Genomic DNA, 16,590 nt, shown 5'->3' with positions numbered 1-16,590 from the left:
GAACCAAAACTCACAATTTTCACTGCAATTGTTAACGTTTCTTAACATTGAAGTGAAATGAATAGATATCTTGAGGACTAAACGAGCAAAGACCCCGTCCATCCACGCACATGATGGTGATATACTGAAGGTGAACAATATCTTGAGGAAAGAGCATTACTTAAAGGTGCAATGTGTAAGATCTGGCCAGTTAGTTTAGAATGTTCAAAAAATGAACTAACAATATCAATAGTATGTGAAGGATTTTCCATCTATTGTATTTCAGATATCTACTAAAATGAGCACATGCTAACCAACTAGCTGCGTCCTGCAATGTGTTTTAATACCACTTTATGACACTAGATGCTGTGTGAGTCAGTGTAGCATCTACTCTGCACTCAGTCCCACGAAGAAGAAGAGCTTCTTACAGAGTTTGAAGTTATACTACAGCTCCTGACTAGAAGAAGAAGAAAAAAAAAGCATCACAGAAATGCAGAAATGGCTGAAGCTCCTAGAAGGCGATCCTCTATCTCCATACCAAAGGACCGCTCTGAGAAGAAACCATGTTCAACGGCAAAGAAAAGAAGAAAACACGAGTACATCCTGTTGTGGCTTTCGACCGCTGGAGATAGCTGCGGTCGAGTAAAGAGATGCAGTTTGGGAGCAGAATTCCAGTCCAGTCCTCCCCAGTGAAGGACCAGCACCTGCCTTTTCTTCTGCATCTGGCCTCATCAATCGACAACAACCACATTACAGTAACACCTTGGAGTATTATTCCTGCACATAACAGATATTGTCTATACTGTGATCTTTTGCACATCCTGCTCAGCATGAGCTTTGTCAACTGTTTTGTACATAGTTTTTTTCATTGTTGTATTTTTTTAATATGTGTACCTATCTATATTTATCTTTTTGACTGTTGCAGTATTATTTGTTTTTATTGTTATTTCCTATAAATGCGTTAATTGTATACTGCACCAAACATCAAACCAAATATCTTATAAGTAAAAACCTACCTGGCAATTAACCTTACCTTCTGATTCTGCGTTTGTGATGATGTCATTATCCCTTCCTCACGCTGCTGTAGCCTGACACCCATGTGTCATGCAGTATCCCCTTGCCTTCATATTTTTATAGGTAAATAAAAACATACTGTACTACAAGTACTCATAATTTGTTTCAGTGCTATCATCAATTTTAACTATCAACAATAAATGCACATATAAATAATAAATTCTAAGGAACATGGGGAAAACAACAATATGATTAACTGGACAAGGGTTAGGGTTAGAGGTGAAATGCTGCCCCATATGGAGGTGGAGCAAGTCACACGATCTTACACATTACACTTTTAAGGAGGTCATAAAATCAAAAACATCATTAAAACTAACCAGCCTAAATGAAGGTTAAATTTGAACCAACATGAACAAACATTCACTCATTTAACATCAATAATCAAATTGCTGTTGGTGAAAAAGAATAATAAAAAAAAAAAGAATAGCACTGGTTTTAATAACACTGAAAAATAATCAATAGTGAAAAAGTTATAGTGGACTGTACAAAGTCAAAATAAAAGAATCATGATGGAAAGTAAGTATTCCCAGTATGGGAAAGTGATTGGTTCATTGACCAAGTGAGCAAATGTGCCACCATTATATAGTATATCAGCTGTGTCTTTAAGTGAATCATGCAAATCAGATTTTTAAAGTTGAATTTACCCCAGAAAATGTTTACTCCATAAATTCTGCCAATCATATTTTATTGAAAGTTTGAGTGTTATGACATGTTGGTTTGGTAGGAATTTAGCCATTGTGCCCTTCTGGGGAGAGAGACATGCAAATTAGATTGCATACGTGACCCCAGTAAAAACAACATTAACCTCTGTGCTATTGGTTCAAGGTGGTTTGGCTTTTTTAAAACAGCAGCCAGAAATATAATAATTTTAATACAATAATAAAGACAATAAAAAGCACAGTGAATGGGCTGCTAATATAAAGTATAATGTTTGGTTGCCACAAAATCCGTCATAATGTTTTGATTTATTTTCCTCTGTTCTTTGTCCCCTACCTCTCTGTTTTTTTGCAGTGCTGTTTGGTCAGTTTGTGGTTTTCCAGACATTGACCAGTGATGTTGTCGAGATCCATGATGGATCCTCCACGGATTCAGCCCTTCTCTCTTCCATATATGGATCACACTCAGGTAAAAATACATAACTCTGCAGCCCATAAGCCTAGTGTCTTATTTTATAATGATAGTATGAGATGTTATTTTTTAAGTGACTTTAAAGACACCCAAGGACACTTTGCAAAGCAAATAAAAACATCCAGAAATAAGATAAAGACAATATATGAATGAAAAGATTAAATATACACAGTATACATACACATGCATACACGTACATACACGTGTGTACACACACACACACACACACACACACACACACACACACACACACACACACACACACATACACTCACACATACTCATATACAGACATAATAAAGCAACAATTACATAGTGTACATTTCACAGAGCTCCAGTAAAGGCCACCCTAAACAAGTGAGTTTGAAATTGCGACTTCAAAGAAGCAACAGATGTGCAGTATCTACGTTACTAGCTGACAGGTATGAGTAGTTCTGTCAAGCACAACATTTTGCACTGTAGGCAAAACAGCACATCCATCTCTCAGCTCAGTTAAAATCAAATAACTTTTTTTTTTATACAAATTAAAAGTGAGAGCAGCTTATTGCTGCCAAGTATAAAGATTTTCTCCCTTCATACATTTCTGTAATGATGATATAATGAAGCACAATGATGATACATAATACATTATAATTGCATTTAAATAAACTCCTGAGATCCCAATTAAAATAACAAAAGCAAACCAGCTGTTGTAAATTGTTGTCACACTCACTTGATTAGACTGTAGCACAATGTAAAAGCATTCAGATGAATCTGATCTGCTATTTCAGCTATAACACTAAGGATATACTGTAGAGCAGGTCAGACTGTGCACTTAAATCACAAACAACTGCATGGTACATGGAAAAGAATCAGCCTTTTTCCCCTTTCTACAATCTACAGATAGTAAGGGCATTTTTATGTTTTACCCTCATAATTGGTCAGTTATTTGTTACTTAGTTTATATGTTATCTCTAAACATTTGTAAACTGCCTCATCTATAACAGTCTTGATAATGTTTCCTTTGATTGTATAATTTAGGCGAGACACTTCCTTTAAGTTCGGGAAACAAGATAACACTCAAGTTTACCACAAATGGAACAGAAACAGCAAAAGGATTTCATTTTGTTTACCAAGGTAAGACTGCTTTTTCTTATATGTTTCCAGAATTTTGAAGTGGAAACTTAGTTGGTGCATTTGCTTCCTTTTAGAAAAATGTACTTTAGCCATGCACTCATCACATGAGGAGCTGTTCAGCAGAGTGCCATTGGCTGCGGCTGGGCATAGCTGAGTAGAGCTGGATGATGTGGACTCAAAGAGCCTATCATGGCAGAGCAGATGAAAGTGACTAATGATGTGCAAGGAGATTCACAAGGGCTTTACCATTTATTCTCTTCCTCCTTTGTCTTGCCATCTCTCCTCTCCCTGTTGTCTTTCTGCTTACCACACCCACCCACCCAGTCTTGGTCTTTGTATTTCTTTCTCTCATTCTCGCTTCCTCCCCTCTTATCCCCAGCTGTCCCCCGGACAAGCGCCACTCAGTGTAGCTCGGTCCCTGAGCCCCGGTTTGGGAAGCGGATAGGGAACGACTTTGGAATCGGTATGGTGGTCCTGTTTGAATGCAGTCCAGGTTACACACTGCATGGCTCCAACGCCATCAGGTGTGAGGCCGTGCCCAATGCCCTGGCCCAGTGGAACGGCACTGTGCCCACATGTGTCGGTGAGTATCTTCTTCCTCCTGTCCTCACTTCACCCTCCTGCATGCATTCTCTGTGTGTGATACACACACACACACGTGCACACATAGCCACAGAGAGATCCAAAAAGATGGAGCAGGTGCACAGAAATGGTTGGTGTCTGCTTTTCCCAGTCATTATATATTCTAATATCTGCCACCCATTGCAATACATCTGCCTATCTCTGGTCTTGATAGTTTAGACAGGAAGAAAGAGGCAAGGACAAACAGAACAACAAAGTGTCACATAAATTTTCTACCTAGACAAGGGATTTCAGTTTCTGTGACTTGCCAGACTAATGGGAAAATAAATAGCAGTGGAATGTGAATATGTCCCAATAGCAATACCCACCTTCACTTAAAATCTTTAAGTAACTTTTTCTGTGTAGCCCACATCTGTAATGCATTATATACACTCAGTTAACAGTTTATTATCTAATGCAATTCAATGCAACAGACCTGCAAAAGAACATTGTCACCCATTACTGTATGTAAACAGAGGTGTAAAAAACATTAAAAACACCATTATGATTTATGGATGTGATAGGATATTGTAATGCAGTTTTTGAAGTGCACCAAACAATCTAATAATAGCCTTCAAGTCATGTGCACAGCACGCTGCAATAAAGCCTGGCTTAATGAAGCTAAGCATCACACCTAATACTTTGCAAGGTTAAAGCTGCTATGATAGATATTTTTATAATTACAGTGTATCAAGGAGTTTCTTGTACTGATGAACCTACAGAGTTATCACCCGAATCTGCTCCCCTCTACTTTATGGAGCTTTGAACCGAGTTTCACCTCATTGCTTAACTGTCCAGCTGCAACTTTACTGTTTTGGTTCACTCTCACTGCTCTCTTTGCGTTTTTTACGGTGCAGCAGACAGCTGCTGATTTCAGTGGAAAAGCTCTAAAAATTCACTGTGCACTACTTTCTCAGCACTAAACAGACAGACACAGTTAGCGACCAGAGTAGCTGGTGAACATAGTGCAGCATTTAGCAGCTAAAGAGCCAGAGATTTCCCACAGGAACTGGTAGAGACCAAAAGCAGATCTGAAAGTGAATATTGGATCTCCATTCGCCAGGTGGCCGAAAACACGACTCCAAATGAACGATAATGTTGCTATGTAACTGCTGGATGTATAAATAAGCACCTGTCTGCTAACAAGTTTGCCATATCAACTGAAAATGTGATGATAATCTTGTGTTAACAAGTGCACAAAAAAATCTGTTATTGCATGTTTAAGCACCCCCAATCACAAATTGGTTACAAACAATCTCACCACCATAATGGATGTCAAATGACATTATGCCTTTATAGCAGTTTATTGTCTATAATAAATGAAGTAAATAATTATGTATTGTAGATAAGGACTTCATTGGAAGTGCTACCTTCTTCATTACCAACATTTAAATTTGCTTAGGTGTCTTAGTAGTCTTGACAACACAGGGAGGAAAAAAAAGTGAATCACTGCTACTGCTGCTTTACTGTCTTAGCCTTAACAAAATCAGATCAGCGTAACACAACAGTTATTTGTTAAGATTTTCTGGGGGATGAAGACAGCAACTTACCAACAAAATTAGATATGTGATATCATTATATCACACAATGTAATTTTTTTGATTTTTTTTCACGTAAAATAAGTCAAAATGACAGGTGGACAGGAACCTGAAATTACATTTATTTTGACATTGACAGAGAATAAAAAGAATTGGGCAATATCCAGCAGCATTTAATGGTGTACTATTGAAGGGAACAGCATCTTTATCTCTACATGGTTCTTTGGCTAGCATACACAGAACCATACACACATAAATATACCTTCATAAGTATGCATAGACATACCACATATTTTTTCACATGAACAGATTTACATACTCGGTGTGCATACACTGTTACCCATACATATTTAAACATGTAGAAGGTCATGCACTTTGCCTCACAAAGACACCCACATGTCTACCTTGGGAAGATAAAGAACTACCGATGAAGTACGGAGAAATCTATTGAAGTCAGGCCTTGTGCCAGCCAACAAATAGTCCCAGCCAGTGAGTGCCGAGATTTCAAGCCAGGGTTCATCCAAGTTTACTGCCAAGTGGTAAGGGAATAGTGGTGGCACGCGCAGATCCATTTTAAACACAGTGATTTTTATCTGGAGATTGAATCTGGCTGCAGCATCTCCCCCAGCGGCTGTGTACTCGCCCAGAATAATGGATATAGTTTCATGGAAGCTTCAACAAAAACACTATGCTCAATTACTCAAGCCCTCTTTATGGAATATGATGGTATCAGACACCGCTCTCCTGTGAGGTACCTGTGTTTCAGAAGATACATTTGTCCAGCTGTGATTGACCTGGCTCATCATGCAATCCTTTTGCTTTTGATTTCACAAACACAGAGCTGCTGAATTAAGGTTTTGCTGTTCAGTTGCGCAACGTTCTATTGTGATTTTATTAGCCTCGCCTGAGTGGATGCATAATGTTTGGTGGCCTCTGTTGAATTTTATGAAGAATAGTTGAATGAATAGATGTTTTATTGTTATTTTCCAGATGGAGTTTGACTTGAAGTACTTTACAGTGAGCTTACACTGAGCTAATGCAGCTGACCTCATTTTTATAGTGTTAAGACATCTTCTCGCTATTGGATAGTGGAGATTAACAATACAGTAACAGTAAAAGTAAATACTGATAGATGACAACAATTTTCTGTTGGTTTGCTCCCTGCACAACTGAAAAGGCAGCTGAATTTCACACACACACACACATACACACACAAAACACACACACACACACACACACACACACACACACACACATACACACACACACACACACACACACAAAATCAATTCAGATTGTAAAGGATCATGACTGCCTAGTATTACATAAGATCACAGATTGTCATGATTCATGACCAGTATGCCCACACCATGGAATTCACTGTTGGCCTAAACACTTTTTTGAAGGTGTCACCCAGTAAACAGTGTCGCGCTGAGCTTGTTTTCTAACAGTGGATTCTTGTTTTGAAAAAGCCTCCTAAGACCAATTAAAGTGTCCCAGTCCAGGGCTGTGTGGTAAAACCAGGCCAGAGTGCCTCTGTGGAGCAAGATGAGCTACACTTGAGGTCGTGCTACTTTTGGGAGTTTACTTAAGTTTCTGAATTGAAATTGGAAATTACTGCCAGTTTGACTAACCGTGTATTTAGGACTGGTTTTTCTATCAAGAAAGTAAGCAGCACAAATCCTAGTGAAACATATTTAATTTATATTTTAAAACAAATCTCACCACCCACGCTTCCGAAAAGAGCGCATACAAAAAGCAATCTCTGTTTTGTAAATAATTTTTAGTCGTTATACTGTGATGTCTTTCCATTTTGCTCACAATATTATCCATAATAACTTTAACCCACTGGCTAATATGGGCCATTTCTTATAGCTTCCAAAAGCACAATTTGGCCCTGAGAATAAGAGCAAGAGCATTTTCTCCACATCCAATTCCAATTAAACTGTCCCACATAATTTTGGGAGAGCTGACTTTGCAATAGTCGTCTGTATAGCCTTTCTTGAAACAAACTAACCTTGATAAATTGGCAAGGCTGTCAGCTTTGTCAGAGTGATGAGTTAAACTCCACTGCTTATAGTGGAAAGAAAGGTCAGATGCTGTAGGAGAGATATTATCGGATATGATTGTTGTATGCGGTTTACACATTGTCACATTGTGTTGGATAAATTAATTATCAGAGAATTGACAAAATGCAGTTTTTGATAATGTCCAAATGAATCTAATGTAAAATGACTTTAACATTTGTAAAAAAAAAAAAAAAAAAAAATGTGTATATCCTAAAAACCAAAAAGTATGATGAGTCATTTAGGAATATATAATAGAATTATTACATTGAAGAAGTGCATTTTATTTTGATTATCTTGATTAAAACACTTTAAATTAAAAGTCGCTGTGAGTTCCGTGCATCTCAGATGGTGAAGAATGGTGTCTCATAACGTGTGTGGTCCCCACACTTGTCTACCTGCGGTAACTCTGACATATGAGCCTTCCACAGATTGAGATGGGTGGCGAGCATTCATGCTTTTATGAGTGTCATGATTTCTAATCTCGCTCGACCAATTACATTAACTGACAGCTCAGGGGACTCAAAGGAGCTGTTAAATTATGCTGAAATACTGGGTCTTTCCCTGGAATGGCTCTGTAGCTTGTTGTGAAGATTGTGGTCTCCTGCTACAAGACTTTCTCAGACCTTCGTTTCAGCAGTAAAGGTTAGAACTGGGAAAAGTCTAATGATGAAAAGCAATTATTTTTATACTATGTTTTGCACTCAGTTTTGTTTAAAAGAGATTAGGAGAGCCAGCAGCTACTGATTAAATAGAAAACAAGGTTACTGACAATGAGTCTGGTTACTCTGTCACTCACCATGTTATGTAGTGTATAAACTTCGCTACAGTACAGATTACTACGGATTTCATAGACCTTGACCTTCATTTTTCATTTGCAGAGCAAAATTCAAAACAATTACACAAGCTGTTTCCTCTTCAGTCATGATGCAGAAGTTAATCAATTTCAATACTGCATACTCTACATGTGACACGTGTTAGCTGAAAATGACATGACTGGTGCCGTGATTATATGAAAGCGTGACTGCTCCACTGTCTCATTGCCGTGAGGTAAAGAGACAGTAGAGAAGTATTTTTCTCTAATTTCGTAGTTGGAATGAAAGGAACAGAGTTCACTTTGGCACAATTCTCCAAGCATGTGAAGCAGGGTAGATATCACCTCTAAAATAATAAGTTTGAAGTTTTGACAAGCCGATAGCTAAAAGTGTATTCTTTTTTTTTCTTTTTCTTGTCTGTCACATCGAACCCTCCAGTGTCTGATGGATATCTAAAATAGTGATTCTCATTGACCTGTACTGGGTAAAACCTTGTCCTTGACAAATAGCATCTGTTTTTTTCTTGTGAGAACACATTGTACTGCTCTGCTGAAGGACTCCCTCCCCCCTGAGTGACAGCTAGGCTCATCGTCTTACACTGTGTGAAAACTTTTACATACAAATGCTAGGTAACTTTGAATATCAGGGGGCTGAGACAGCAGTTACTTGGTTGAATAGAAAAGAAGATAGAAAGTCTGTTGTTCCTGTAAAGTTCAGTTATATATTTAGAAAATCTAAGAAATGCTTGTTTCTATGTGAAGCGCAAAGGGAAAAAGAATAAAGGCGTTGATACATTTTAGTCACTGCATTTAGATTAAGACTTTTATACTGCTTCTTTTATACAGTATACCGTATCTGTCATTAATGATGAACTAGAAGCCATGGCTTAACAGATGTCTGACAAACACATTCTAGCTGGTGACAGCAGAACAATGGATCTCAGTAGACCAAAGCAACAACAAAAAGCAAATACACGTCTGCATCAGACTTTTCTGCGTCAGACTCATTGTGATGGTGTAAAAGACTTTGCTGGCTCTCTGCGGAAAACTCATAACAGCTCAATAGGTCACGGCTTGTTTCTGTATTAGCCAGCAGAACTATAGTTCAATAGGAAGGAAATACATTTAGTTTTGTGTTTTGTTGAGTGTAATAATCCAAAGGATTGTGGTCTGCAAGGCTGGGTTACCACAATCCTTAATGGACAAAAAGTGGAGCCAAACACTATGTAGAATGTGGCTGGCTGGATATAAAGCCAACTGGCACCCGTCTGAAAAGCAATAACGAAATTGTAGCTTTTTTCATTTTGTTTTCTTTATCCATGCTCATATATATATCACCGTGCCTGACAATGTCAGCATAAAAAGGCCAGTGACTTCAATTCAGCATTCATCTGTGAGCTGAGAGGCTTGATAAATATGTTACTTGTGGCACTTGTAGAAATAAGGTGCACTTAGACATGGATAGCGTTCACAATTGAAAGATGTGATTTGTGTGGCCTGCAAGAGATAGAATAACACTTTGCTTCTGCGTAGAGCAAGCAATAAGTGTGGGCTGCGATGTAAAGCTCCACTGGGTATCGCATGACGAAGATATCATTTGTACACGGATGCATATTCTAGTTAAAAACTTAAAAAATGAACTAATTAACATAATATACTGCAATTAAAATCTGTCATTATGAAACTGTAACCTTTCCTTGGAGCCCATAGAGTCGCCTAACATGAGGTGACTCTACAGATGGTCATTGAAAATTTATGTGTTAATGGTCATTTATGATAGGTGGAATTATGCTTTTAAATACTTAACAGTTTGCTACTTTCCCCACTGTGACGCCTGCCCACTCCTGGCTCTGCAGGTGCGTGCATGGGCTTATCATCTCTCAGCCTGATCACTGTCATGACTCTCTCTCTCTTTCGTTTTTCGTTCTGTCTCTGATGTCCTTTGTCTAGTTCCCTGTGGTGGAGTGTTAACTGACCGCAGAGGCACTGTCCTCTCTCCTGGATACCCAGAGCCGTACGCCAACTATCTGAACTGTGCCTGGAAAATCTCCGTTCCTGAGGGAGCTGGCATCCAAGTGAGAGGACACAGATGCAGACCGTAGTAGTATCATGTTTGATGAGAGATAAAAAGATTTGATGGATGGATTAAAATGTTATACATATTATAAATTATACATACATTAAAACTATTTTGCTGCTGTTTTTTGTGTTTTCTGTATTTTTCATGTTCTCTTCTACAAATCTTTCAGATTCAAGTTGTGACCTTCGCCACAGAACACAACTGGGACTCTCTGGATTTTTTTGATGGAGTTGATGGCAATGCTCCAAGGCTCGGTAGCTACTCAGGTAAATCTGATACAACTGGATTTTAGTTTTCAGCTCCCTCTTGAATTTCAGTCAGACTTCACAGGGCCCCAAGCAGCAGACAGACGTGGTAATGGAACAGATGACATTTGGCATGTCCTTTGAGAATGCTGTCTAAAAACCAGTTAAAGAAGTCAGAGAAGAACAAAAATATCCCTTTTCCTTCACACAGTGTTCTTGTATCTGCTGTAGGGATCTTCATAATCTAGCCCCTGTTTCAGTCCGGAATTTTACAAATGTAGTGTTGCCTTAGGGCTCACGCTAATGAAAATGGTGCTTTTGCCACATGGTAACCTACTAGAATCAAGCCATCATATAATTTTAGATGCTGAATCCTAGTGTAAGTGGGACTGGTATAGCATAATGACTTCTGCCTTTATATCAGCCGAGTTTTATGAGACTACATGTCAAATTTCTCAAGTGGCGGATATCTCATTTTGGAACAAAACTCTTTACATATTGTAATAGCTCCACAGTACAGCTCTCACTGTGCAGGGCAGCACTGCAGCGTGAAAAGGGCGAAGCAGTTTAATTGGCTAGAAATCAATTTTATTGTGGGCTAAACTGATAAAGGTGATTATGATTATATGTAAAAGTCTCCATGCAAATTGCAGAAGACGTACGCCTGGAACTGAGAAAATGATGCCACACACAGAATATTCTGCAGTGCAAATTCCCCGAGTTACTGGGCCATACTTGTGTTCATGGTTGTGATTTTATGGGTCTGACTGAAGGTCCAAAGGAGGAATGTTGAACACAGATTAAACCTTAAAAATGTGAAACTGGGACATCATGTGTCATCCTGGTGGTTTAACCATCATTGTTCAAACATTTTTAGTAGAGACATTAGCAAATAGAATTTGCAAGACGGAAGATTGTGCAGCTGTCTTGAAATTCTAATCTATATATCATCTGTATATTTAACACTCCACTTATATTTAACAAAACTAAAACAGAAATATTACTATATCTGAATTACTGTCTCCACTGCATATTAGTAAGGTGCAGTATATGTTCATGTGTTGTACATGTCCACATGTTTTCGGTGGTCTTAATTTTTTGAGTATGGACCGAAGATGGTTTTAACTGTCTCCTGTATTTTGTATAATCCAGGTACAACAATTCCCCAGCTGCTGAACAGCACATCCAACAATCTGTACCTGACCTTCCAGTCTGACATTAGTGTGTCCGCTGCTGGCTTTCACTTGGAGTACACAGGTATGAGGAGAGACGGCTTGTCTGGCTGCCTGTCACTCTGTCTGTTGTCTGTTTCTATGTGTCCATCTGCCACTGGCTGCCAGCTGCTGCACAGGGATATAAGAAGTAAGAGGGACAGCTGGTCTGGGTGGCACAGTTGGACAGAAAGAGTGTGAGGGAGTGAGTGAGCAAAGTTCTGTTCGTCTGTATATCTTCTAATTTTCAGTCTTTGTATCTGCTTCTCTGGCATTTTGCTTTGTATTTCCCAATGGTGTTGTTCTTTAAATCTTCCTATAGCTTCAAGTTAGTGGACTCACATCCTTTTTCATTTAGCTACTGGGTTTGCTCTTCTCTCAGCAGGCTGTTCACTTAGGTATATTTGCTAAACATTTACTATTCACTAAAATTTAAGACGTGTAGCTGGCCCCAGTCTACAATTTATCAAGTCCTCCCAATCAAAAATTGTATAAATAAAAATAGAGGTGATGATCTGCAGGTGATGCATGCAGCTCTGCTACAGATTTGTAACCAATTCCCCTACTGTTATTTACATCTGAGGCACTTTCCCTTTGTCTCTTCTAATGTAAGGGTAATTTTTCTGTTTTTATGCCTCTGTGCCGGCAACAGCCGTGGCTGGACCCGTCTGTCCATCCGTCTATCCCATTCTTGTGAATGAGATATCTCAGAGAGGTCTTAAGGGAATTTTCTCAAATTTTGTGCAAACGATCACTTGGTTTTAAGGAAGAATTGATTTGGTTTTGGTGGTCAAAGGTCACTGTGACCTCACATCTGTCTCATTTTTGCAAACGTGTTATATCAGGAACGCCTGGAGGGTATTTCATTACATCTGCCACAAGTGTTCACTTGGACTCAAGGATGAACTGATTAGAATTTGGTCACCAGAGTTCAAAGGTCATGGTCACTGTGGCCTTTTTTTGCCATAAATCAATAATTCATACGTTAATCATGACATAAGTCCTGACATTTTATGTCCAAATCAACTTTACTGCGACATCATAATGTTCAGCAAAAACCCTTTTCTGGCCATTATTCAACACTGTAACTCAGGAACAGAAGGAGAGATTGTGACCATATTTCCTGCGACTTGACTGGTTGGCAGAGGCGTACAGCTGCAATGTGGTAATTCAAAGTTGTTTTTTGTCTCTAAGGTTAGATCAATTTTAAGCTGGTGCCTTCTCTGTCTCCTCCTCACATTTGTCTTCCTGCTAGTTTTTTACCTACCACTCACCAACACATTAAAGCAATTTACAAAAATATGTGGCTGTGGGAGACCCATCTTCACACATTTTCTGTGACGTACATCAAGAGTAGTGAAAAAGTGCAACCACTGGGAAAGTAAAAGTGTAGAGGACATGAAATTCATAATAAATATAAAATAGGAGGATGTGGATGGCACAATGAAAAGAGAGAAGAAAGATAAGCCATGTTAAGAACTAAGCTAACGTATTCAACTTTGGCATCCCATACACAATGGGAATAAAGAACAGCATGTTTTTGAGTAAAATCAGTTCAAACTAACACTCAGTTCCCACAAATGTGTTTCAAAACAAAAGGAGCATAAAAAACATTGCTGTCACTGAACCTGCCCTCGCTGTCAGTCGTGTCAGTCCACAAGCATCATACACACTGTTGAGAATGACTTCACAGTCATGTTTCTCACAGTCAGTGCTTCATTTCCACAGCACCCTCCTCTTGTTTGGATCCTCTCCGTAGCGCTGTCTCTCAGTGGGCTCTTTTCTATCTGCACTAAACGCCTCCCCCACCACCCCTACCTACTGCTGAGAATCACTTCAGTGCCATGTCTCACAGTCAGACTGTCTTACACATTACCACTGCTGCCCTTGTAAAGTGAATTTCCTCATGCTTAGTGTAAACCAGGCTCCAGCCAAACTCCTTTCTTTTTTTCTTGATGCTATTCGTTTTTTCTTAGGTTGCCTTTCATATAGTCCCACTGTTTAATGTTTGTGTGTGTGTGATCAAGCTATGTTGATTCTCTATGGTACTGCTCATTAAGTATTTCCGCTTTTGTGGTCTGTTGTTTTCAATTTTGTGATGTTCTAGTCTACTGCTTATAGCAGAGTTCAGCTTCGGATTTATTTGGTCAAATTAAAACAATCCTCTACTCTGTCCTCTAGCCGGTTGTATCTTTGTGTATTATTTTCAGTCTTTGGTTGGCTTGAACCACACTGCAGTTTTTAGCTGCAAATTAATGCTCTGAAAGCTCAGTACAGTGGGAGGAAAAAGGCAAGAGGGATTGATACAGACCCAGCCAGCCAACCATCCGTTTTAAAATGTTTCCTTTGGGTGATTGTTGCAGTCCATTGAGACAGTCATAAAAATCCTGTATACAACCCATCACCACAGCTTCTTAAGAACCAAGTATTTAACCAGCTCTCGTAAGACAGACAGTGTGCTTTCGTTGTAAACAAAATTTGCGCTTTTTTTTAGAGGCAACATGGTGGTTTGCATCCCAAATAAAGTCCCACACTGAGCTTCTGTCGCCCCAGTCTGCAGAGGCCTATATTTCAGTCACACCACTTTAACAACATTATTGCACTTTATGTAAATGCTGGGCGGTATGACCAAAAATCTAATTAAAAAAAGAAAAAGCACTGGAGTCTTCTCCATACATTAAGCTGGACTGCCTTCAGATGTTGGTCCCATATTCAGTTGTTTGGGCCACCTGCCTCTCCTCTTCCAAACCCCAATTTAAGGGCCTCTCTCAAGCCTTGTGCAGTTATTTTTATGGTGTGGCCATCCGGAAATATGACGTTTGCAAACAGTGGTTCTGCGACTCCCTGTCATCACAGTTGAAGTGCACCGTTATGCTAATGAATGGCTCTGTTGTGCAATTTAGCAATGGGTCTGTTGTTGTAGAAAAGTGGGCGCCTGTACATCATGGATGTATTATGTATTCTCATAATACAGCAGACACAGCTCCTCTCAGTTTCTTCATTCTCTATCTCTGTTTTCTGTTCTTTAATGTCCCAAAGCGACGTAAGTACATGTTTTGCCCTGTTAAAGAGAGTAAGTTGTGGGTGATTAATTTTTGTGTTATAAAGTTATCACTGTTACTCACAGTTAAGAGTTTCTAGTGGCGAATAATATTATATAATCTGCAGCCTTTTGAAGCCTTACAGCTGTTGTCACAGCTACGCTGCAGTATGACAGTATATGAAAAATTCATACATATGGGAAATTTAAATTGATATACTGGATAAACTGATATACTGCCCAGTACTACTATATATGGTAATTACAGTTTTCTGTAAATGCTAATCTAATGCCAGATCACCTTGATAATGCACTTTTCAGGTAAATTCTCATCATATGTATTGGTCTTAGAAGACCAGATCAATGCTGCATCTTTACATGCATAATTATTTATAACCAACGGCAGAAGTCACCTGGTCAGTGCCTGTATTTGATTACTTTGAAGCAGTAATTATATTGTGTGTTGTGTTGTCAGATTGCGCACTGCAGCTGAATATAAATGACTGTGCTGCTGTCTTTCTATCATTTGTGTCTGTTAGCATGTTCTATACAACTCTTCTGTTCGCCTCTAACTAGCCAATCATGTGACAGCTGTGCATTGTATAAAATCATGCAGATGCAGCTCAGGAGCTTCAGGTAATGTTTAACAAACATCAGAATGGGAAATAATGTGATCTCAGTGACTTGGCGTGATTGTCGGTGCAGACGGCCTGGTTTGAAACTCTTGATCTCCTGGGATTTTCACATGCACCGGTCTCTAGAGTTTACTCAGAATGGTGTGAAAAACAAAAAACATCCAGTGAGCGATAATTCTGTGAATTGTTGATGCGAGAGGTCAGAGGAGAATGGCCAGACTGGTTGGATCTAACAGAAAAAAAAAAAAAAAAAACAGTAAGTCTCTGCTACTGCGATTCTGTGCTACTGTGGTGAGCAGAAAAGTATCTCAGAATGTAGATCCTTGAGGGAGAGGGGCTACAACAGCAGGAGACCATGTCGGGTTTCACTCTTGCAAGCCAAGAACAGAAATCTGAGGCTGCAGTGGGCACAAGCTCACCAAAACTGGACAGATAAAGACTAGAAAAATGTATTCTGGTCTGATGAATCTGGATTTCTGCTGAGGCACACAGATGGTAGGGTCCGAATTTGGCATCAACAGAATGAATCCATGAAACAATTTAGGCCCCTTAACACCAATTGTTTGATTGCTACAGCCTATCTTAGCATTGTTGATGACAATGCATCCCTTAATGGCCACAATGTACCTTCAATTTTAATTTATTTACCTTTATTTACCAATTTACCATATTCTAATGGATACTTCCAGCACGATAATGTCACAATGTTACAAAGCAATAGTCATCTCAAACTGGTTTCATAAACATGACGATGAGTTCAGTGTACTGGGTACTTGGTAGAACAGGAGATTCACAGCATGAATGTAGAGTCACACTGTATAGGCGATCTCTCCGTGCTGGTGGCATTCTGAAAAAAATAATGAGATACATATATAAGATACATATGAGTAATATTTGTAGTGGATAACCTGAAAGAATGGACAGACAGTATTGTGTGACTGTGGAAAGGATTTGGATTAGGACTTGGATCTCCACACTGAACACTTCCACCACTCTGTCTGGCCTATTCTGTCCTCTATTATCATACTAAAAGGGATCCATGC

General features: G+C 39.1%; 1 protein-coding gene across 2 annotated transcripts in view; it reads left to right on the top strand.

The window, feature by feature from the left end:
- Positions 1 to 16,590, top strand: part of LOC130172442 (CUB and sushi domain-containing protein 3-like) — a 216,283-nt gene that overhangs the window by 120,186 nt on the left and 79,507 nt on the right. For both annotated transcript variants that reach the window (XM_056381188.1, XM_056381187.1), the window contains exons 32-37: positions 2,065 to 2,178; positions 3,202 to 3,297; positions 3,677 to 3,880; positions 10,287 to 10,411; positions 10,586 to 10,682; positions 11,814 to 11,918. In XM_056381188.1, coding sequence (XP_056237163.1) covers positions 2,065 to 2,178; positions 3,202 to 3,297; positions 3,677 to 3,880; positions 10,287 to 10,411; positions 10,586 to 10,682; positions 11,814 to 11,918 — 741 coding nt within the window. The remainder of the gene's footprint in view (positions 1 to 2,064; positions 2,179 to 3,201; positions 3,298 to 3,676; positions 3,881 to 10,286; positions 10,412 to 10,585; positions 10,683 to 11,813; positions 11,919 to 16,590) is intronic.

The sequence above is a fragment of the Seriola aureovittata genome, chromosome 7 (assembly GCF_021018895.1).
Source record: "Seriola aureovittata isolate HTS-2021-v1 ecotype China chromosome 7, ASM2101889v1, whole genome shotgun sequence".
NCBI classification, from domain to species: domain Eukaryota; kingdom Metazoa; phylum Chordata; class Actinopteri; order Carangiformes; family Carangidae; genus Seriola; species Seriola aureovittata.
Note: the sequence above shows the minus strand (reverse complement) of the source record. Positions and strands in the feature narration are given on the sequence as shown.